Source organism: Lepidochelys kempii, chromosome 3 (genome assembly GCF_965140265.1).
Source record: "Lepidochelys kempii isolate rLepKem1 chromosome 3, rLepKem1.hap2, whole genome shotgun sequence".
Taxonomy (NCBI): Eukaryota; Metazoa; Chordata; order Testudines; family Cheloniidae; genus Lepidochelys; species Lepidochelys kempii.
In genome coordinates this window covers 185580775-185606265 of record NC_133258.1, presented here as the reverse complement: position 1 = coordinate 185606265, position 25491 = coordinate 185580775, and the positions used below count along the sequence as shown (strand labels likewise).

General features: G+C 39.4%; 1 protein-coding gene across 9 annotated transcripts in view; it reads left to right on the top strand.

Moving 5' to 3' along the window:
* CCDC88A (coiled-coil domain containing 88A) overlaps positions 1-11347 on the top strand; it is a 359900-nt gene extending 348553 nt beyond the window's left edge. For 7 of the 9 annotated variants that reach the window (XM_073339320.1, XM_073339322.1, XM_073339319.1 and 4 more), the window contains 3 exons: positions 603-1074; positions 5204-5303; positions 5911-11347. In XM_073339320.1, coding sequence (XP_073195421.1) covers positions 603-1074; positions 5204-5268 — 537 coding nt within the window. In that variant the 3' untranslated portion in view covers positions 5269-5303; positions 5911-11347. Of the gene's footprint in view, positions 1-602; positions 2476-5203; positions 5304-5910 lie in introns of those variants that run through there. The other 2 variants (XM_073339323.1, XM_073339315.1) reach the window with 2 other exon arrangements.
* Positions 11348-25491: the final 14144 nt, after the last annotated feature.

The window sequence follows — 25491 nt, the reverse complement described above, 5'->3', positions numbered from 1 at the left end:
CAATATACAAAAACCTGTAGGAGAACACTTCAACCTCCCTGGACACACAATAGCAGATTTAAAGGTAGCCATCCTGCAGCAAAAAACCTTCAGGACCAGACTTCAAAGAGAAACTGCTGAGCTTCAGTTCATTTGCAAGTTTGACACCATCAGCTCAGGATTAAACAAAGACTGTGAATGGCTCGCTAACTACAAAAGCAGTTTCTCCTCCCTTGGTGTTCACACCTCAACTGCTAGAAGAGGGCCTCATCCTCCCTGATGGAATTAACCTCGTTATCCCTAGCCTGATTCTTGCTTGCATATTTATACCTGGCTCTGGAAATTTCCACTCCATGCATCCAACGAAGTGGGTATTCACCCACGGAAGTTTATGCTCCAATATGTCTGTTAGTCTATAAGGTGCCACAGGACTCTTTGCCACTTTTACAGATCCAGACTAACACAGCTACCCCTCTCATACTCAAATTAATGTAGTATTTAAACAAAATAATAATCTAATTGTTTTTCACTTTCATGTAATAAAGATGACTGAAATATCTCTCTTGTAAATTTAAAAATTAAATTAGAACTACACAATAAGCTGTTTGGATATGTTTTGACAGATAAGGTGTGCAAGCCAAGAGAATCTTTTAGATGAAGTAATGAAAAGTTTGTCTGAATCTGCTGAGTTGGCAGGAAAAGAAAAGCTAAGGAAACAGTCGTCTGTCAGCAGCGGTATCGTCAGATCATTAAGTGTGAAAAACACAGTTGACTTCTCAGATGGAAGGTCAGCTAAACCTGAACAGCCTATAAGGCCCAGCCCGCATAAAACTGAAGATACGTACTTTACCAGCTCTCCAATAAAATTGACGTCAGGTACTCAAGGAAAGGTCAAGTCAATCAAACAAAAAGTGCAAACAAATCCATCACAACGACAATCAAAAGATTGCAGCCCTTATGCTACCTTACCTCGTGCAAGCAGTGTGATTTCTACAGCAGAAGGAACTACTCGAAGAACAAGCATTCATGATTTTTTATCTAAGGACAGTAGGCAGCCTGTATCAATTGATCCAGCACCATCTACATCAGCATCTAGTGAGTACTGTGCACACCAGCAGTCCTCTAATTTTTTTCATTATACATCTTACAATGTAGATTCTGTTCCACAAAATGATTTAGGTAATACAATTAAACCAGATCACTTGGGATATAAATCTGAGAAGCCTAGGAATTCAAGGATGGGAAAGTCAAATTTTGTTGACAAAACTTCAAGCACTAATGTGTTCAGTGATAAAGTTGGTGTATCAACTAATGATAGCACAGGGTCATTTACTGTGGCCCATGTGTCACAGCCATTTTTATCCCTTAACACTGAATTAGTTAGTAATATAAGTGGATTACCTCAAAGGTCTACAGCAAAGGTAACTGATGAGACATTTGTCTCATCAGTTAAATCTTTACAGAAAGATCATGAACAATCTTCTGATGACCATATGTCTGATAACAGTAACCCACAGTCAGTTCTAAATAGTGAATTTATTGCTTCTGCACGTGTAAATACTAGCAAGATTGAATCCCCTTTACTGGTTTCTGAAGATAACCAAACTGTTTGGTATGAGTATGGTTGTGTATGATAAGAGAGATGTCATATTAAATACAAATGACACCGATGTTCTTGTCAATGTCAGCTGATTTAGGGAATGTTCTACTAAAAATAAAAAATAGTTTCTTGGCAGCTTTATGAGGGGTGGGTGTTTTCCTCTGAATGGTGATATAAAAATCAGCTGTGTATTACAGCATGCGTAAATGTAAAATTGTAATCACACCAAAGCTTGCATGAAACATTAATTGCACTGTATATTTTCTGCATGCCTCTAAAAGCCTTAATACAAACTAATGTTCTGTATTTTTATTTGTCACCTGCTAGAAATATTTTGTTTTTCTATACATTATTGAATGCATGTTAAAGCAGTTGCATGCTGCATTGCCAAAAATGGCACAAAGAACCAGGTAATTTTTACCAACAGGAAGGTACTTTTCTCACTTGTACTTTTGTTTTCAGATGCATCACCCATACAAAAATGCCTGTTTATCCTCTTGCACGTATACAATACTAGCAAAAACCCCCAACTAATTAGAGAGATTTCAGTATCTTTTGCTTTTTATTTATACTATGTTTTGTGTGTCATTTTGCTCAAGGAGTAAGTTGTAGCCCAAATAATTCAGTGCCTGTAGTTTGCACAATAAATATGAACTACAGTTCATATTTATTAAAATATTTGAACTTTAATAAATAAAACAATTGTTAGTATTCATAAATGGTCATTTAAAAAATATAACAATCAAATTAAGTGTAGCAGTTGCATAGAAAAAATTATCCTCCTCTACCTCTTTTTCCCTTTCCTGTGGTTTGTCTTCCCATGTCTGACATACAGAGGTGGTCCAATATGCTGTTTTATTTGGAGTCAAGTAACACTATAGTTTTATGAGAATTTTTACAATGTATAATAATAATAAAAATCTTTACTAATTATGGTGGAAATTCTTTTTTTTTCCTATGCAGATAAAACATTGATTAGTTAGAAAATGAGGCATATGAGATTTGACAATAAGACTATATTAAATATGAATGCAGCTGAAATAATATAATTTAAATATTTGATTATAAATTGTCAATTTAGGAATGCTTTATGGAATAATTTAGCTAAACAGAAAATGTTGAAAAAAAGCTATTTAAAATTCTAGCATCTCTGCAACTGCTTGAAATCACACTTTAAGTCTGGTAACAATTTAAGCTTAAAACAATTTCACCCAAACTTTAAAATTATACCATACTTCAGCTATAAATTGCATGAGCTTGTAGAGCTGGACCCTTAAGTAGACATCAGCATTTTTTTAACAAATTGAAACACAATTAAATATTTAGGTTTTAAAAATCAAAAGTAGCTGTGCTATATAAAAACCTGCATGAGAGAAGAAAATATATCTTGTTGAAAATAATGAATTCTAACTTTTAAAATTGTGCTTCTTTGGCCAGAAATCTTGTGGCAGTACACAGCACTGCCACCTGGGGACCCAAATTTGATACCTTTGGTCCCAGGTCAGCAAGGACTAGAAGTGCTGCAAGAATAGCTCTTCATGAGGGAAGCAGTAATTCCTTTGTGTCACTCTCTAGAAATATTGTCAGCTGATACAGGAGCATCATTGATGAACTTTGGAGGAATCCATTGGCAGGTCTCCTCTGCATGATGAACTGCCTTTAAAGGTGGGAGGAGAACGTAAAGTGTCTGAGAGAGACTCCACGAAGGAACAAATTATGCTTCTTCCAAAACATAAAATAGCCTTCCTTTACCATGTTTGCACTCCTACATAGTTCATGGGCTGATAAATCTCTCACTTATCCTTTGGTTATGTCCAGCCTTGTGCTTCTCAATTATGTCATTGCTGTATCTCCTTTAAAGATGGTTTCTGGCCTAAATACAATAAAAGAAATGCTGTCAACATAATTCTTCTTATTCTCACACACACAAAGTACATCAGTCTTGGGTCATTTCATTCTGCTTCACTTCTTGTTGTTCCATATGTGTTTAATTCATTTTTTAACATATTCAGTGCTGCCAGTTGAACAGAAATATGCACAATAAATTTTAAAAATTATCTATGGAATTATATAGGAAATCTATACAATCTTGACGTATCCTACAGGAACTCAGAAAGCACACTACAAGCATTGGTACTTTGGGGGGGTTGGGTAACTGACAGCAAACCCATTTCTGCAGTAATGCTGCCTTCATATTTATAAATTGGATAGTAGGTAATGATATGTTTGATGGTCTGTCATGAGGAACCACACTCGCCAATTAAATTTGATAACTAATAAAATAACTCTGGCAAAAGAAAGGGGTCTTAAAGTGGATGCAATTTTTCTTTTATATTCATTTTCACTACCAGCACCTTACACTACCAGAGTGATATTAAGAGGCTTTGTATAAATGAAAATCAGCCCCTTTAAATTTCATATCTTCACATTGGGGTTCTGGAGTGACCTCTTTCAGTTTGGGCCACTATCACTATTTCCCCTTATTTTTCAAATTTCTGACGTGCTATTGATCATAGGAATTTTAAAAGTGACCCTGTGTTCCTGGTTTTCTGTTGGGCCTGATCCTGCCCCATTGATTTTAATGGGAGTGGGAGCAGACCCATTATTAGGGAATATTTTAGTTGCCTTGAAAAATCAACCAAAAAAAATTAACTGCTGCTCATCAGCTCTAATATTTGGAAAAAAACAGATGTGCTCATGCACAGAGAGTTTTTCTCCTCTGAACTCGTCTGGACTGTACTCCCTAACAAATACTCATACATCATGGCTGAATCTTTTAATTCTTGTTTCAGCTGTGGAGGCTTTGTGGGATTCCCTTCAGATCCCATCAGTGTTGCTCCTAGATCAATCAGAGGGCTTCCTACAAAGCAATACAATGCATTCATTTCTTGATCCATGTCTCTGCAACTCCTGGTCCCTGCTGGCCTTAGAAATGAAAATCCAGACCTAAAAATCAAATTTTGCATGGTAATTCAGAGTATTTGGTCATCAGCCAAAAATGGACATTAGACATTTAATTAATTGTTCTGCCATGAACAGGAATAATATTTTGCTTGCAACGAAAGGTTTGTTTGAAGCTTTGCTTTTCTAAATGAACGCTTAGTTAAGATACTGTATTGTGCATGTTACATCTGTTGCATGCAAAGGTTATTTTCCACTTTACAGACTTGAATTTAGCCATTTTAGTGGGTGTTACTAGCAGTTAGGTTTAAACAAACAAACAAAAGTTGAGCCAATATCTCTGCTGGTGTAAGTGGACACAGTTCCATTGATTTCAGTGGTGTTTTGCCCTTTCATACTGGCACAGATTTAGGACCATTACGTTTAAATGTTGTATTTAACCTCTTGTGGATTTGAAAAGTAATATTTGATTATTTTATATTTAATTATTTTAAAAATGCAAATATGAACTTTTATAACAGGTTGACCTTTAAGATATCTCTGTAGATTATTCTAGTGAATTCCTTCCTTTCCTCTCCCTCAACAACCCTGTCCCTCAAAAAAGTATTTTTATACCTTTGAGCAGGTATATCCTACTATTAAGTAACTGCGTATTGTAAAGTGGGGGCTTTTTCTTGTCCTGCTAAACAAATTGAATAACATGAAATGCTTTATCTCCTGCAGATGTGGAAGCTATACCAGAAAGCAGAAATTCAAAAAGCAGGTCTAGGGAGCAACAAAGCTCCTAATGCTATTACCCACTACATGAGATATGGGCCAAGTGGTGAGTTTCTTGCCCAAAATGTAAATGAGATTAATTTCATTTACAACAAACTAACAGCATTATGTATAACAATAAGTGCACATTGCATTAACAGATGTAAATATTGCTTGCTTAACTGGCTTTCTATTTTGCTTATTAGTAAAGCCAGAACAGACTGCTGTAGTTAGGTTTGTTTGCCTGTCTGGGCAGGGAACGTGAAATCTTTTAACACTTTTTTTCCTTGTAAAATGACATCAATTTTATATATAAGATTTCTAGGATGTCTTTTAAAAACTGTTAAAACTTTATAAAAGAAAGCTTCAAGAAAATGAACTTATGAAACAGTATTGAAATCATTTAGAACTTATTTAGAAAGGGACAGATAAATGCAAAAGAATAGTTTTATAAAGCAAAAAAGGTTAGTTTTACAAATTATTCTGTATTGCAAGGAAACTGCCTTTATGTAAAGTTTATCTTTGGCATTCTGTCCTTTTCTTGTTCTCACTAAATCTCTGATGCATGCTGTTAAGTTCTTTTAGAAACTTTACTCTGAATTTTGTATCTCTTCTACACTTTAAGCTTTTCTTATGTTCTCTTTCTTCTTTTTCTACCTTTCAACTGAACACAGAGAGAAAAGTGTCCTTCAGTGTCTCAGTATGAAGCCTTTGTTTCTGAAGTAACAAGACAGTCGACTATAGGAATCAATAATAATAATTTTAAAAAACGTTAAGGGAACTTTTTACAATTCTTCGTGAATAGAGCAGGCAAGAAATACAAACCTTCCTTCCTTCCTTGAATCAAGGAGCTCTACTGGAGTCTACTGATGAAACTTTTTAGACGGTTTTAGGAATTGTTGCACATTGCACTGTTAAGATCTACTGAATAAAGGACAGTTCTCATCTCCTTAAAGACCAACCATTTAAGATATCAAGAATTACTCCAGGAATAAAATGCTACGTCTTTCATCTTTTGTTTATGAATTTAGCCACTGATTGCTTACAGCTTCTGCTAATAATTAGCAAAAATCTAACAGTTTATATTTAGTTCTGTAAATCTGAAATAAATGCCATTGTATTTTGTGGACATTTACTGTACAGATACAAAAAACCCACAAGCTTACGGGCACTTCACTGTCTTATTTGATTAGCATAATCTGCATGATGTTGCTCTTTAAAAGAAAAATCTGTGCTGATTATTATTTTGGTGCATACTGCAAAAGAAAATTCTGTTTATCGACATGAAAACATTTGAACAACTCCATAATAAAGATGGAGTGATGGAATATTCACACTATGTAGAAATTCTTGTGTTTTCCAGATGCACAAGTTATACTGCACAGATAAGTTCAGAAGTTCTTTACAGGAGATTGACAAGAATAATTTTACTAGGACTTTTTTTTTCCTAATGTAGTTTTTCAACAAATGGCATTCCCAGGATAAAACTGTCTTACACTAAATGTTTGTGTTTTAACTATTTTTTTAAAATTTGTGTTTTGATGTATGCTGACTGTGGCTTAGGAGGTTTTCTTATGGCAAAAAACTATGTAAATAATGTCATCTGCATTTCACACTCAGTTCACTCATTAAGATTCTCTTTTATTAATAAGACATTCTGTTAATGATAATTTTACATTAAAATCGATAAATGTTATTAGTACTTTTAAAATATTTGTATGCATTTGTTGTCTTGAAGACATTTGCAAGAGCACAGAAAAGCAGATTTAGTTAACCCAGGGAAACGTAGATGGACTTATCACTCGATCCCAATTTATATTAAATATCAAAATTTTATTTTCTTATATATCAATAAGTGCATTAATAGTTCTATGAAAAAATCAAATTAACTGTGTAACTTCATAGGGTTTAATCCAGCAAACGCTTATGCACATGAGTAATTTTACATGATTAATCCCACCGATGTTAATGGAATTATTCCCATAAGTAAAGTTAAGCACGACCATAAGTGTTTGCAGAATCAGAGCCATGGACTACATTTACACCAAGTTCACAACATTCCTTAACCTGTTTGGCAGAGCAACTATATATAGTTTTAAGTAGTAATAATTTATTTTTTTAGGCTTTCACGACCATCTATAAAGACTAGAGCTGGTTGGAAAAACTTTGACAGAAACATTTTCCATCTGAGAATGCAGTTCCGTCGAAATCTAAGTACTTTGTAAATCATATTGATTTTGCCAAAATTGGGGGGAGAGGGGTTGGCAGGAGGGTGGTTCTGACAATGTTGAAACACCCTGTTTCAATACAATCAGAATGAAACATTTTTATTTTTTTCCTTTCTAAACAACTTCATTTTGAAATTTTTGGAGTAGCCTATATAATAGAAAATTAAAAAATCAAAATCTAAACAAGTTTTAGTTTTGTCAAAATCTGAAACGATTTTTTAAAATTTTCTTTTGCAGAGAATTTTGAAATTGTCGGATGTCATTCAAACAGGAATTAAAACAAATCTCTTAATCCTCCACAGAACAGAATTTCCATTCTCCACACAAAAAACATTTCTGATAGCTTGTCACAATGATAGATTATTTTATCACTGACTTAATGCTCTCAAATAGAGGGCCCAATCCTGCTACCGTTATTTTCAGTGTCAAACTCTCGTTGATTTTAATGGAGGCATGATTGGACTTGTAGGGCTTGAACCACGGAGTTTAGGCCCAAAATCTGGATCCTCAAAATCCCGGTTCAACTGTCCCATTATCTGTAAATGCCTAAAGTCCATAGGTACCGAAGTTTCCGCCAGTAAAGTCCTCTAGGTGCCTACATTTCTGCTGCTGATGAAATGCTCAGCGCCTTAGCCCTGGCAGATCCTTATGCTAGCCATTACCCTGACTACCTCACCTGCGGGGCATGATCCAGTAGGCATTTTCATAAGCCACCTAAGAACATGCCTACCAGATCAGGTTCTGACCAAAACACAGTGGAGATGGTCATGGTGCTCTGCACTAATGAATGTTTAAGTAGATTATACAAAGTGGAACAACTTTGACATTTGACACTGTGAGAGTCCCAGCCCAAAATACCCTATAGCTCAGTAGTTCGAGCACTTCTCAGAAGACCCAAGTTCAAATCCCCACTCTGCCTGATTCAGAGCAGGGATTTGAACTCAGGTTTCCCACCTCCCAAGTGAGTGCCGTAATGACCAGACTGTAGGATATTCTGCAGTGGGTCTCTGTCTTTCCCTAGGTACCCAACTCCAGAAGAGGGTTCACAGCTGTGAATCATGACTAGAGGGAGGCACCTCCCTCCAGCCTCAACGTAGGTGTCTAATTCCCTTTGTGTAGTGGGGCTTAAGGCACACCTCTCTCTCCAGCATTTCCTACTAGCTAGTTTAGCTACACAGCATGCTGGCTTCTCTGAATCCTGTGCTTAGATGTCTAACTCGGGGCTGTGAATTTACTGGGCAGCAGGGTGCCTAGACATTAGGCATTGCAGTGCCTGAGCCTAAGTCCCCATTGTGGATCTAGCCCATAGAGACAAAAGTTCCCCTTACATTGTTTGGCAGACAGAAAGTACAGTGCTGCTGTGCTAAATACATTCATAAGGACTTGAAGGTACCTATAGTAGGAGACACCCGAAACATAAAATATTTTGAAAGCATCTCTCTATTCAGTCTTGATCAAACTTCTGAATTCTTGTTAAGGGTCTGCCCCTGTGAGTTGCTGCATGGCCTCAATGCCCATAAATTAGAGTGGGGATTGACGGCACTCAGCCTCATGCCATTAGGTTCTGAATTATTAGCAACATCAGTAGTATAAATAAGCAGTCCTTTATGATTTAACAAGCATACATGCTAATGGCTACATCCTAGTTATATGCTACAAAGGCTAGGCAACAGTATGCACCTAGGGATACCAGAAAGTGTATCTGCCCAGGAAAAATCCTGCCATTGTAGGTCAGGGTGATATATTGGCATGACCAACATGCTTCACAGTACTTCTTTTATTGCTTTTCCATGAAGCACATTATGCACAGCTATTGTGGCTATCTTGTGCTTCTGATGTATAAGCTGCATATACGCTTATCAGGTTTCTGATTGGCCACGTGTTTTTTCTCAGATTAGCATCTTTCTTGGCTTTGCATTTATTTAGCTCTTTTATACACTAATGAGTTTGGCTAATATTACATTTCAGATCCTCCTACACATGCTGCCTTTTGCATCCCATTATGTCTTTCTTTACACCTTTGTGTCTCCTAATGCACATTTATGACACCAGGCAGGCTTTAGCCTGAAATGTACATTTATTATTATATAATTTAAATGATAAAAATTAATGTATTAAAGGTGAAATTCACTCTTCCCCTTCCCAAAGCCTAGGCAGTCAGTCTTTGTGTGGAAAAAATAAGGAGGGAGTTGGGAGCAATTCATCCTTCAAACTACAGCAGGCCTCGGGGCTGTGCTACAACTACTCAGGTGCTGTTCCTGACTTGTGGACTGAAATGCTAACTACTGCCCTTCCATATCCCTATGAGCAGGTTTGGAGCCACTTGATCTACCTAAGCACTGATCCAGAAGCTGCTCCTTAGTCTGGCCTAGACATGCAGTATATTATCAACAGATAGTGCTCAATTCTCAGAGGTGCTGAGAGTCCTCAAGTACGATGGAGTTTATTGGGAGTTGAGGACACTAGTCAACTCAGTACAGGCACTTGACAGCTCCCAAGATTGTCCCCTCTTCAGGGGTTCTCAACCTTTTTCTTTCTGAGTTCTTCCCCATGGTATAAAAACTCCACGGCCCACCTGTGCCACAATAATTGTTTTTCTGCATATTGAGTAGATTAAAAGCCAGGGCTGACATTAGGGAGTAGCAAGGAGGGCAATTGCCCGGGGACCCACACCATGGGGGGCCCCACAAAGCTAAGTTGCTTGGGCTTTGGCTTCAGCCACAGGCAGTGGGGCTCAGGCTTCAGCTTTCTGTGGCACCTGGCATTGGCCACGGTCAATAGACAGGATACTGGGCTAGATGGACCTTTGGTCTGACCCTACACATGGCCTTTTTTATGTTCTTAATAGCACAGAGCTCATTTTAGCACAGAAAGAGTGCAGAAGTTCCCTTTGTCATTTCTTTCCCAGTACTTCCCTCTTACAGATCGCATCCCAGGGCAGAGGGACATGAGCAGATCTTCTATTGCTCCTATGATTTTTACCCTATCTGAATAAGTTAAAAAAATGTATATAACCCCTTTCACCACAAATGTCCTTTACAATCTCTATATCCTTTAAACCAGTGGCTCTCAACCAGGAGTATGCATACCCCTGGGGGTACGCAGAGGTCTTCCAGGGTACATCAACTCCTCTAGATATTCACCTAGTTTTGTATCAGGCTACATAAAAAGCATTAGCGAAGTGAGTACAAACTAAAATTTCATACAATGATTTGTTTATATTGCTTTATATACTATACACTGAAATGTAAGTACAACAGTTATATTCCAATTTATTTATTTTATAATTATATGATAAAAATGAGAAAGTAAGCAATTTTTCAGTAATAGTGTGCTATGGCACTTTTATATTTTTATGTCTGATTTTGTAAGCAAGTAATTTTTAAGTGAGGTGAAACTTGGGATACCCAAGACAAATGAGACTCCTGAAAGGGGTACAGTAGTCTGGAAAGTTTGAGAGCCACTGCTTTTAACAGTCTATGTATATGTAATATGAGAGCCCCTTCACCCTTACTGAAATTCAGGCACCTCTGGAGTGGAACACAACTGCTGTTTAACAGAATGCAACAACACTACATCAGTTTAGAACAAGAAGTGGAAAATTTGTTGCTCCTAATTTTAAGATTATAGTAAATGATATAATACCACATGATATATAATTTCCATTTAATTTTCTTCTGAGTTCTCATCTGCAGAGGCTACTATAACATTCCCTAAATGTATTATTTCTTTGAAGCTTTCTCTGTCTGAGACAGCATGCAACTCTAACAAAAGACCTCATGTATAATTTTTAGTGTAGACTATGCTGCTATGTGTGTAATATTACATTGGTAATAATGGAATTGTCTTAAAGGAATGTGTCTACGTGTGACACAGAACTTAAACAGCATTTTATAAAAATTCGAATTTAAAACGGTGTTTTTCTTTACATACTTGTTAAGGACTTTTTTTTTAATGTTTGGCATTGTGTACACTTAAGAACATTAGTAAAATGCCAAGCCAAATAACTTTTATTCACATTGTCTATATACACACACGGGTTTTTTTTTCTGTCAACTGGTGTTAAATAAGAGATGACTCTGTGGTCACTTAATTTCAATAACCTCTTAATATGATAGTGGATCTTTGTTCAGAAAGGGAATCATACTAATGGAGCAGAGCTCCTCTGGTTTGCTTTGTTTTATTATTTCACTTTCTGTTTATTTGTGAAGAAATAGTTCTTAACTATATTTTGCTACAGTATTATAAAACACTGCTAACACATTTTACTGAAATTCATAAGTACAAATATTGTCACAAACTTGCAAAAAGTTATAACTATGCAGTATTTGAAATTGATTAATCTTGGCTGTTACTGTTGTTGAGAACAAATGTCAGATGCTGGACTTTTTGAGGAGAAGGTGAGAATATGCTTAACTTGAAAATTTAGGCTGCTTTGTGAACATTAAGAGCTGTAGAATTTACCAAATTACTTTCACAAATGCAGCTCTGCACCTCAGAAATACCTAGACAGTAACTAGACCCTTATTCACAGTGATTTAAGTAATTTCTGTTTATTAACTTCATTAATTTGTTCATTAGCTTCAAAACACTTAACAGATGTCAATTTAAAACACTGGCCTACATTTTTAAAAGTGATCAATGATTTTGGGTGCCCAACTGAGAGTACTTTAAAGGGTAGTTTTCAGAGAAGGGTGCTTTCACTTTTGCAAATTTGTTATCCTGTATTTTAACATCTCACTGTATTTGTTTGTGGCTACAGAGTTCTCTAGGCAGTGCACTGAACCCATCCACCATTACTAAGTGTAAGATGTTGCATTTGGATCTTTTCTTTAACTGAAATGTGTAAACTCATGTATAGTTGAACTACTTCCTATCTAGGGCCCTCTGTATCCTATCCCTATCCTCCAGCGTATCTACCTCTCCTCCCAGTTTAGTGTCAAACTTGCTGAGGGTGCAATCCACACCATCCTTCAGATCATTTATGAAGATATTGAACAAAACTGGCCCGAGGACTGCCCCTTGGGGCACTCCACTTGATACCAGCTGCCAACTAGACATGGAGCCACTGATCACTACCCGTTGAGCCCGACAATCTGGCCAGCTTTCTATCCACCTTATAGTCCATTCATCCAGCCCATACTTCTTTTAACTTACTGGCAAGAATACTGTGGAAGACCATGTCAAAAGCTTTGCTAAAGTCAAGGAACAACACATCCACTGCTTTCCCCTCATCCACAAAGCCAGTTATCTCGTCATAGAAGGCAATTAGATTAGTCAGGCATGACTTGCCCTTGGTGAATCCATGCTGACTGTTCCTGATCACTTTCCTCTCCTCTAAGTGCTTCAGAATTGATTCCTTGAGGACCTGCTCCATGATTTTTCCAGGGACTGAGGTGAGGCTGACTGGCCTGTAGTTCCCAGGATCCTCCTCCTTCCTTTTTTTTAAAGATGGGCACTACATTACCCTTTTTCCAGTCATCAGGGACTTCCCCCGATCGCCATGAGTTTTCAAAGATAATGGCCAATGGCTCTGCAATCACATCTGCCAACTCCTTTAGCACCCTCGGATGCAGCACATCCGGTCCCATGGACTTGTGCTCGTTCAGCTTTTCTAAATAGTCCCGAACCACTTCGTTCTCCACAGAGGGCTGGTCACCTCCTCCCCATGCTGTGCTGCCCAGTGCAGTAGTCTGGAAGCTGACCTTGTTCATGAAGACAGAGGCAAAAAAAGCTTTGAGTACATTAGCTTTTTCCACATCCTCTGTCACTAGGTTGCCTCCATCATTCAGTAAGGGGCCCACACTTTCCTTGACTTTCTTCTTGATGCTAACATACCTGAAGAAACCCTTCTTGTTACTCTTAACATCTCTTGCTAGCTGCAACTCCAGGTGTGATTTGGCCTTCCTGATTTCACTCCTGCATCCCCAAGCAATATTTTTATACTCTTCCCTGGTCATTTGTCCAATCTTCCACTTCTTGTGTAAGCTTCTTTTCTGTGTTTAAGATCAGCAAGAATTTCACTGTGAAGCCAAGCTGGTCGCCTGCCATGTTTACTATTCTTTCGACACATCGGGATGGTTTGTCCCTGTAGCCTCAATAAGGATTCTTTAAAATACAGCCAACTCTCCTGGACTCCTTTCCCCCTCATGTTATTCTCCCAGGGGATCCTGCCCATCAGTTCCCTGAGGGAGTCAAAGTCTGCTTTTCTGAAGGCCAGGGTCCATATTCTGCTGCTCTCCTTTCTTCCCTGTGTCAGGATCCTGAACTCGACCATCTCATGGTCACTGCCTCGCAGGTTCCCATCCACTTTTGCTTCCCCTACTAATTCTTCCTGGTTTGTGAGCAGCAAGTCAAGAAGAGCTCTTCCCCTAGTTGGTTCTTCCAGCACTTGCACCAGGAAATTGTCCCCTACACTTTCCAAAAACTTCCTGGATTGTCTGTGCACCGCTGTATTGCTGTCCCAGCAGATATCAGGGTGATTGAAGTCTCCCATGAGAACCAGGGCCTGTGATCTAGTAACTTCTGTGAGTTGCCGGAAGAAAGCCTCATCCACTTCATCCCCCTGGTCCGGTGGTCTACAGCAGACTCCCACCACGACATCACCCTTGTTGCTCACACTTCTAAACTTAATCCAGAGACTCTCAGGTTTTTCTGCAGTTTCATATCAGAGCTCTGAGTAGTCATACTATTCCCTTACATACAATGCAACTCCCCCACCTTTTCTGCCCTGCCTGTCCTTCCTGAACAGTTTATATCCATCCATGACAGTTCTCCAGTCATGTGAGTTATCCCACCAAGTCTCTGTTATTCCAATCACATCATAATTCCTTGACTATGCCAGGACTTCCAGTTCTCCCTGCTTGTTTCCCAGGCTTCTTGCATTTGTGTATAGGCACTTGAGATAACTCGCTGATCGTCCCTCATTCTCAGTATGAGGCAGGAGCCCTCCCCTCTCGTGTGCTCCTGCTCGTGCTTCCTTCCCTCAGGGCTTTGGTCTCCTTCCCCCAGTGAACCTAGTTTAAAGCCCTCCTCACTAGGTTAGCCAGCCTGCTTGCGAAGATGCTCTTCCCTCTCTTCGTTAGGTGGAGCCCATCTCTGCCTAGCACTCCTCCTTCTTGGAACACTGTCCAATGGTCAAAAACTCCAAAGCCTTCTCTCCAACATCACCTGCATAGCCATTTGTTGACTTCCATGATTCGACGGTCTCTACCCAGTCCTTTTCCTTCCACGGGAAGGATGGACGAGAACACCACTTGCACCTCAAACTCCTTTATGCTTCTTCCCAGAGCCATGTAGTCTGCAGTGATCCGCTCAAGGTCATTCTTGGCAGTATCGTTGGTGCCCACCTGGAGAAGCAGGAAGGGGTAGCGATCCGAGGGCTTGATGAGTCTCGGCAGTCTCTCCAGTCTATTCCATTTTCATATTATGTAAAAATAAATAGGGGTAAATAGAAATTCAAGATTTAGCATTCAGTACTTTCTATACTTCTGTTTTTTGTCTTCTTTCTAAATTAAACAATCTCAGTCTTTTTTATTTCTGTCCAGAAGTCTCTCCATTCCTTTGATTATTTTCAGTATCTTTTCCTGGACATCTTCTTTCTCTTTTTCTGAGAAAGCATGACCAAAATTGAACACAGTACTCCCTGTGCAGGTGTACCATTGATTTATATAATGCCAGAAAACATGAATTATTATTTCTGTTTCATTCTGTGTATATCATGTCATGTTTTTGCTTGTATTGTACATTGCTGTACACTGAGTAAAAGTTTCCACTGAGCTGTCTTCAGGTCTTATTTCTAACTGGTTATAGTTAATTTAGATCCCAGCCATGGTCATGAATAGTTTGGATTATTCTTTTCCGTGTAGATTACTTTGCATAGTTAATAATGAATTTCATCTCTTTATCATTCTGCCCAGTCACCTAACTTTATCTGGTTTATCTAGAGTTCTTCTTAGTTTTGTCTAATGTTGACTATATTGAGATTATCTGCAAATTGTATCACCTCACTATTCAATACCCAACTTCTATTTAGTTTCGGGTTTTATATTGCCTCTCATAGTAGCTAAGCCCCTTCCATGTAAAATAGATTGGTGGACTTCCTGGAATCTCTGGCTCCTCTCTCTTTGGTGGAAACAGAAAATCTGATTGAAGTAGGGGTGGGTTTTTTGAGAGGGAGGGAGCAGGAGTAATGGGTAGAGCAGGGGTTATTAGTGTTGTGAATGAGTCATTCTTGTTGGCGGATAATACTAAAATAATAAATACTAAGGGCTAGATCAACTAGGGATGTAAATAGGGTTTAAAAATAGCAACCGTGTAACCTATTAAAATTCTATTGGTTAAATGGTTAACCATTACGGTGGAGAACTTGGAGTGCGGGGGATGCTACAGCACCCCCACATTTTACGCGGGGCTCCCCTGCCGCCTGCGCCCAGGATCCCCGCTGCCGGCCCCGGGCCTGAGGCAGCAGCGGAGTCCTGGGTGGGGCCGGCAGCAGAGTTTAATCATTAACCAAAACTGATACGACTGATGCTTATTGGTTAACTGGTTAAACTTTTACATCCCTAAGATCAACCCCCACCTCTTCCTCCTGGATCCACACATGGAAGGTTTCTCCACGTGCAGCTCCCACCCCCTCAGTGGAGAAATGAAAGATTCAGGTGCCTCTGCTTCTGCATTGTTCTGCAGTGGGCCCTCCCAGGGTGGCTGGGTGGAGGTAGGGAACATGCACATTGTCCCCACAGCTTAGTAGAAGTTAGAAGCAAAAGTTAATACAGCTTCAGGCTACATTAGCCTTTCTGACTGGTGCGGCAGATGGGAGGAGTCTCTAGAAGCACTGCTCCTCTGGAGCCATGTTGCCAAAGAGTAGGATTCTTCTAGTTGTCAGAGCCTCCTTGCAGATGAGCCTGGCCTCAATGGATCCTTCAGGATCTGCCAAGTTTGGAGTGGTGTTTCTTTAGATGGAAGGGACAAATACTGCTTCCCTGATGGGACAATCTGGAGTAATCTCAGCAAGGAATTACTTTCAGGAATTTCCTTATAAAAAGGTCTCTCTGGCATTTCACAAGGCAGATAATCTGACCCTGAAATTTGAATTTAGTTCCTCTCTTTCTCTTATATTACCCAATTTATCATCTATCCAAAGAAGTTGTCTACAAAAAACCTAGTGGCTTGAATACAGGACTGACACCCAGCAAGGACCATGTTTCCACTGAGACTGTAAAATGATACTAATTGTGGGGGAGAGAAAAAATATAGCAAAGATAATAGATAATCAAATATGTTTTCTTTTAATGTAGCCAAGTTGGTTTTCTAGGTAAAAAACATTAAAGTGGAAACAATGTGGGGGGGGGGGCGAGGGGGGAATGTGCGGAGGAGGTGAACTATAGGAGAAATAGACAATTCTTCTCATGAAGTTAGTTACTCTATTATTTTAGAACACTGTCTCAAATGTACTGCAAATACTAGAACTTGGCAAAAAGAAAAGGAGTACTTGTGGCACCTTAGAGACTAACCAATTTATTAGAGCATAAGCTTTCGTGAGCTACAGCTCACTTCATCAGATGCATATCATGGAAACTGCAGCAGACTTTATATATACACAGAGAATATGAAACAATACCTCCTCCCACCCCACTGTCCTGCTGGTAATAGCTTATCTAAAGTGATCATCAGGTGGGCCATTTCCAGCACAAATCCAGGTTTTCTCACCCTCCACCCCCCCCACACAAATTCACTCTCCTGCTGGTGATAGCCCATCCAAAGTGACAACTCTTTACACAATGTGCATGACAATCAAGTTGGGCTATTTCCTGCACAAATCCAGGTTTTCTCACATCCCTCCCACCCCCATACACACACAAACTCACTCTCCTGCTGGTAATAGCTTATCCAAACTGACCACTCTTCAAGTTTAAATCCAAGTTAAACCAGAACATCTGGGGGGGGGGGGGTAGGACTTGGTTGATTAACTAGAACTTGAACTAGATTGATTCAGTTTTTTCCCAACAGTGACAGTATTTCAAGTCTCAGCATTCAAGCACAGTATGAATTATTAGAAATTGCCGTTTTAGCAGATTTTTTTTAAAAAAAAAAGAGAGGCTGTAAAGTTATTTCAGAGAAAGATTATCCCTCTACACCAGTCCTCAGTGGTTCAGGAGCCAAATTAGTGATCAGCATTACCCAAAAGAGCTACAGTAGTGTAAATTCATTGTTTCATTTACTATTTTTTATATTTTTTCACAGCAAAATGGCAGATCTTGTATTATCATTTTATCAACCACAGTTGGTTAATAACATAGTAAAAACATCCTGATTGGTTAATAACTTAGATTGGTTAATAGTTAAATCACACAGTGTTTTAATATTGTGCTGCAAAGAGCAGTAAGAGACACAGTAACGAGCCACTTGCGGCTCGCGAACCCCAGTCTGAGTATCACGACTCTACACACTGTGTACATACTGGTAGGCTGCAAAAGAAATTTAAATCTTATCTTTACCATAAGGTGAAACGAATATTTTATTAAGCCTTGGATAATTCAAAGACAACATATTTTTCACCAAATAATAAAATACAAATTTAGCTAATTGGAAAAAATATTCAAGTCTGTGCCTGTAACTTCAAAATTTGTATTTCTAGTTAAACTTTCATCAGTTTTTCTTTATAACAAGTGATGCCCAATGTGAAATAATTAAATTTTTGTGAGATTCAACTACTTAATATTTTCATCAAAATGCATGATGATGAGGGTCATGTCCTGTTGATTTCACAAACTTTAGAAAGTCTTCAGGGTTTAAGCCCAGGGTTGCTGAGTTTGTCATTGGACAATACAAATTTCACATCTCTGTGGTCACAGAAAAGGGCCACTGTTGTTGCATGGCCTTGGCCTACTTTTAGTTTTTCTAACACAGCATTTTCATCTGCAAACCTCAGATTTCCATTCCCAACAACCAATTTCTTAGCGAGGTCATTTAAATTAATTTGCTTGTCATGCAGAATTGTTACCAGCCAGAACCCTTTCTTCTTTTTTTCTTTAAAAAAAAGATTTTTACTGTGACCTCCTTTCATACATTGGACATGAGGCATCATTTCTTCAACAGTGAACACCTGGAAAATATAATTAATATAGTATGAATCAATATGCCCTGTTATTTTTTTGGTTGCTTAGTGGCAGGTATCTTTTATTAGACTGTACTAAACTTCACATTCTGTATAAAAAAAAGTTCCTTTTCATAAAGAAATTTTAAGAGAAAAATAAAATCTGTCTATAGTTACATTAGTCTTACAACGACTTCTGTAATTCTTTTAAAATTAATCGTGATTAATCGTGTTGTTAATAATGGAATACCATTTATTTAAATATTTTTGGATGTTTTCTACATTTTCAAATATATTGATTTCAATTACAACACCGAATACAGAGTATATAGTGCTCACTTTATTAAAAATATTTGCATGGTAAAAAACAAAAGAAATAGTATTTTTCAATTCACCTCATACAAGTACTGTAGTGCAATCTCTTTATCATGAAAGTTGAACTTGTAAATGTAGAATTATGGACAAAAAATAACTGCATTGAAAAATAAAACAATGTAAAACTTTAAAGCATACAAGCCCACTCAGTCCTATTTCAGCCAGTCAATCAGACAAACAAACTTGGTTACAATTTGCAGGAGAAACTGCCCACTTCTTGTTTACAATATCACCTGAAAGTGAGAACAGGCATTTGCATGGCACTGTTTCAGCTGGCATCACAACGTATTTATGCGCCAGATGCGCTAAAGATTCATATGTCCCTTCATCTTCAACCACTATTCCATAGGACGTGTTCATGCTTATGATGAGTTCTTCTGTTCGATAATGATCCAAAGCAGAGCAGACCAATGCATGTTCATTTTCATCATCTGAGTCAGATGCCACCAGCAGAAGGTTGATTTTCTTTTTTGGTGGTTTGGGTTCTGTAGTTTCTGCATCTGAGTGTTGCTCTTTTAAGACTTCTGAAAGCATGCTTCACATCTCGTCCCTCTCAGATTTTGGACAGCACTTCAGATTCTTAAACCTTGGGTCAAGTGCTCTAGCTGTTTTTAGAAAGCTCACATTGGTGTTGTCTTTGCGTTCTGTCATATCTGCTGTGAAAGTGTTCTTAAAGCAAACGTGTTGGGTCATCATCCGAGACTGCTATAACATGAAATATATGGCAGAATGCGGGTAAAACAGAGCTGAAGACATACGGTTCTCTCCCAAGGAGTTCAGTGACAAATTTAATTAACGCATTATTTTTTAATGAGCATCTTCAGCATGAAGCATATCGTCTGGAATGGTGGCCGAAGCATGGAGGGGCACACAAATGTTTAGCATATCTGGTGCATAAATACCTTGCAACACCAGCTACAAAAGTGCCATGTGAACGCCTGTTTTCACTTTCAGGTGACATTGTAAATAAGAAAGGCAGCAGCATCTCCTGTAAATGTAAACAAACTTGTTCGTCTTAGCAATTGGCTGAACAAGAAGTAGGACTGAGTGGACTTGTAGGCTCTAAAGTTTTACATTGTTTTGGTTTTGAGTGCAGTTATGTAACAAGAAGTCTACATTTGTAAGTTGCACTTTTATGATAAAGAGATTGTACTACAATACTTATATGAGGTGAATTGAAAAATACTATTTCTTCTGTTTATCATTTTTACAGTGCAAATATTTGTAATAAAAATAATATAAAGTGATCACTGTGCACTTTGTAAACTTGTGTTGTAATAGAAGTCAATATACTTTTGCTTTTTGCTTTTTTTGCCTCTGTCTTCACTAACAAGGTCAGCTCCCAGACTGCTGCGCTGGGCATCACAAAATGGGGAAGAGATGGCCAGCCCTCTGTGGAGATAGAGGTGGTTAGGGACTATTTAGAAAAGCTGGACGTGCACAAGTCCATGGGGCCGGACGAGTTGCATCCGAGAGTGCTGAAGGAATTGGCGGCTGTGATTGCAGAGCCACTGGCCATTATCTTTGAAAACTCGTGGCGAACGGGGGAAGTCCCGGATGACTGGAAAAAAGCTAATGTAGTGCCAATCTTTAAAAAAGGGAAGAAGGAGGATCCTGGGAACTACAGGCCAGTCAGCCTCACCTCAGTCCCTGGAAAAATCATGGAGCAGGTCCTCAAAGAATCAATCACTGAAGCACTTGCATGAGAGGAAAGTGATCAGGAACAGCCAGCATGGATTCACCAAGGGAAGGTCATGCCTGACTAATCTAATCGCCTTTTATGATGAGATTACTGGTTCTGTGGATGAAGGGAAAGCAGTGGATGTATTGTTTCTTGACTTTAGCAAAGCTTTTGACATGGTCTCCCACAGTATTCTTGTCAGCAAGTTAAGGAAGTATGGGCTGGATGAATGCACTATAAGGTGGGTAGAAAGCTGGCTAGATTGTCGGGCTCAACGGGTAGTGATCAATGGCTCCATGTCTAGTTGGCAGCCGGTGTCAAGTGGAGTGCCCCAGGGGTCGGTCCTGGGGCCGGTTTTGTTGAATATCTTCATAAATGATCTGGAGGATGGTGTAGATTGCACTCTCAGCAAATTTGCGGATGATACTAAACTGGGAGGAGTGGTAGATACGCTGGAGGGGAGGGATAGGATACAGAAGGACCTAGACAAATTGGAGGATTGGGCCAAAAGAAATCTGATGAGGTTCAATAAGGATAAGTGCAGGGTCCTGCACTTAGGACGGAAGAATCCAATGCACCGCTACAGACTAGGGGCCGAATGGCCAGGCAGCAGTTCTGCGGAAAAGGACCTAGGGGTGACAGTGGATGAGAAGCTGGATATGAGTCAGCAGTGTGCCCTTGTTGCCAAGGCCAATGGCATTTTGGGATGTATAAGTAGGGGTATAGTGAGCAGATCGAGGGACATGATCGTTCCCCTCTATTCTACATTGGTGAGGCCTCATCTGGAGTACTGTGTCCAGTTTTGGGCCCCACACTACAAGAAGGATGTGGATAAATTGGAGAGAGTCCAGCGAAGGGCAACAAAAATGATTAGGGGTCTAGAACACATGACTTATGAGGAGAGGCTGAGGGAGCTGGGGTTGTTTAGCCTGCAGAAGAGAAGAATGAGGGGGGATTTGATAGCTGCTTTCAACTACCTGAAAGGGGGTTCCAAAAAGGATGGCTCTAGACTGTTCTCAATGGTAGCAGACAACAGAACGAGGAGTAATGGTCTCAAGTTGCAGGGGGGGAGGTTTAGATTGGATATTAGGAAAAACTTTTTCACTATGAGGGTGATGAAACACTGGAATGCGTTACCTAGGGAGGTGGTAGAATCTCCTTCGTTAGAGGTTTTTAAGGTCAGGCTTGACAAACCCCTGGCTGGGATGATTTAACTGGGAATTGGTCCTGCTTCGAGCAGGGGGTTGGACTAGATGACCTTCTGGGGTCCCTTCCAACCCTGATATTCTATGATTCTATGATTTGAAAATGTAGAAAAACATCCAAAATATTTACTAAATTTCAGTTGGTATTCTATTGCTTAACAGTGCGATTAATTGCGATTAATTTTTTTTAGTTAATTGCGTGAGTTAACTGTGATTAATCGACAGTCCTAATATAAACTCAAGGGTGTGATGGGGAAGTTACCAAGTTCAATACAGGGCAGATACCAACACTGTTTTCATTTTCAAAATTATGCTCCTACTCAGAAACAACTTCAGACAAAGCAACTAATTAAGCACAAACTATTTGTGTCAAACCCTTCTCCCCCAAGAATTTTACAAACTATATACATTAATGGCACCGAATGACATTAGCATGTTTCCTCCATTCCCAACTCTGTTCACCCAGTATGGGGTAGGGCTAATTTCAGACCTAGCCTAAGTCCTTGTGTGGACATAGTTGCCCTTACCCCACGCATGCTACAGGAAACAGAAGAGACCCGTGAGTGTGGTTAGGATGCCTATAGGTGATGAAGGCAAAATAGATAATGTTATTGAGCAGGTACAATTAAAAAAAATCACCAGTTTTACCTCTACAATCTATCATTTTTCCCCATGGCTTTTCACCTCACTCTTTCAAGTACACTGATTTCTAGTAATGAATTTTGGAAATGTTGTAGAAGTAAAACCAGTAGGATCATGACCATACCTGCTCAGTAAAAGCCACATAAGGTACATCTACACTGCCAAACACCCTTCCCCCACCCCCCATGCCTTCTTAAATTTGGTTAGCTAATTTGGGTTAAAATAGCAATGAAGATATGACAACTCTGCTTTTAACGCACATTAACAGCTCAAGTAAAGTCTATAAAGGGATGCTGAGATTTAATTAGAGTTATTAACCTGAATTAAAATCTGGAATGTCCAGTTTCCATTGCTACTTTAACCTGAGTTAGTTAACATGGGTTAGCCAACCCAAGTTAAGAACATAACTTTTTTTTCCAGTGTAGACATAACCATAGTGAATTAGCAACAGAAAAAGAAATAAAACCCATGAGTCCTAACTTCCAGGCCCCTCCTCCAACCACAAGATAGCCCATCTTACCTTGGTTATTGTATTTCTTGTTCTAAAAACCCATAATGTATCAATGTGTGGTGATATTCAACATGGAGCTGGCTGGGCAGTATAGGGAGCAACTGGGATTCTCCTGTCCATATCTTACCTTATCAAAGGAGATGATGGAACAATACTGTGGTATCACCTGCACACAGGCATCTGCTGCCTAGCAACCCCATAAATATTTTAGTTTCAGAGAGCAGAGGCACCAGGTAAGCTGGGAAAAATTGGAGTAAATTCATACAAGCACTGCAAAGAGATCTGCATAGAAAGTGATGGAGTTGTCTCTTGTTCTTTGTTCCTCAGCCCTGGGAGTTACTTTGGAGTGGTAGCTGGTCTTCTTTGCTGTTTTGCAAAACTGGCAGCAATAAAGACTACCACATGTATCACAATGTCATGTGCAACAATCCCAATCATGTGTGATCAGATTCCAAATGTCATCGTAAATCCATACTTGGGGGCAGGATCTGAGACAGATCTAAAATCAGCACATATCTTTGTGCCTGGAAGGCATCTGGAGCATGCAGGATCTCAATACACCAGCTATCATGCCCAATACTGACACTGACTTACAACAGGTGCAATAAACTGTGTTGCTGTCAAGGTGTCTTCCCCACTCTGAACTCTAGGGTACAGATGTGGGGACCTGCATGAAAGACCCCCTAAGCTTATTCTTACCAGCTTAGATTAAAACTTCCCCACGACACAGATTTCTTTCTTGCCTTGGGAACCAGCTTAGGTTAAAAACCTGATACGCTGCCACCACCAAGCGATTTAAACAAAGAACAGGGAAAGAGACTACTTGGAGATGTCTTCCCCCAAAATATCCCACCAAGATCTACACCCCCTTTCCTGGGGAAGGCTTGATAATATCCTCACCAATTGGTACAGGTGAACACAGACCCAAACCCTTGGATCTTAAGAACAATGAAAAAGCAATCAGGTTCTTAAAAGAAGAATTTTATTTAAAGAAAAGGTAAAAGAATCACCTCTGTAAATCAGGATGGTAAATACTTTACAGGGTAATCAGATTCAAAACATAGAGAATCCCTCTAGCAAAACCTCAAGTTACAAAAAGACACAAAAACAGGAATACACATTCCCTCCAGCACAGCGAATTTCACAAGACAGATTACTTGCTAACTTTACAGGAGTTGGAAGGCTTGCATCCTTGATCTGTTCCCAGCAAAGGTATCACACAGACAGACAAAAACCTTTGTCGTCGTCCCCTCCAGATTTGAAAGTATCTTGTCCCCTCATTGGTCATTTTGGGTTAGGTGCCAGCGAGGTGACCTTAGCTTCTTAACCCTTTACAGATTAAAGGATTTTGCCTCTGGCCAGGAGGGATTTTATAGCACTGTATACAGAAAGGTGGTTACCCTTCCCTTTATATTTATGACAGTTGCCCACCGACCAAAACTATTGTCATAGATGCCTCCTAAACAGGTTGGGGAGCACATCTGGTGTCACTGGAAGTTCAAGCCTGTGGTCAGAATAGGAAGCTTCTCTGCATGTCGATATTCTGGAGCTTTGGGCCATCTGATTCCTGTCAGATTTTTCAAAATCACATCAGGGACTCAGTGGTTCTCATAATCACCAACACCATTGTGATGCATTATGTAAACAGACAGGGAGAAGTACACTCCAACATGCTGTGTCAGGAGGTGATCAGGGTCTGGTAATTTTGCATCAGGGGAAACATTACACCCAAGGTCAATGATTTACCTGAGGTCCAGAATCACCTGGCAGATCACCTCAGCAGAAATTTCTCTGATTAACGAGTGGTCTCTGAAGCCCAACATCCTACAGTCCATTTTTGCAGTTTGGGGCACCCCCCACCCCCACCATGAGACAAAACAAGCAATTTTTTTTGCCTGCCTGCTGTACTCCCGAGGGGGTCTCTGTCTGGTTCCTTGGCTGATGCTTTTCACCCGAGCTGAGAATAAGCACTCCTATATGCTTTTCCACTAATTCAAATAATCTCACAGGTCATTTTCAAGATGAAACGGGACCATGCCATGCTCATTGGCATTGCTCCATCACAGCTGAGATACTATTGGTTCTCCGACCTCCTTGCTTTATTGATTTGGCCTCCCATATCCCTTCCTCTTCATCCCAACCTCCTGACCCAGCAACATGGTCAGGTTTTGAATCCAGTGTTCAGCTGCCTGCATCTCACAGGGTGGATGCTGCATGGTTAGATGAGGAGGAGGAATAATAGGCTCAATAATAGGAAGCCCTCCACCAGAGCAACCTATTTGGAGAAGTGGAAGTGGTTCTTGTGTTCATTAATCTGAGGAGGTCAACAAAGCTGCTGGCTTGTTTCCAGTTACTGCTTGGCATGAGTCAGCCCTGAAGAACATACAGAGCTGCATATTATAGAAATTTACTTTACCTTTTTACATCTAAGACTGTAACTGATTTGTGTGTGTGTGTGTGTGTTTCCTGTTTTAACCTTTTAAATAACCTCCTTTTATTTTTCCTAGTTAATAAA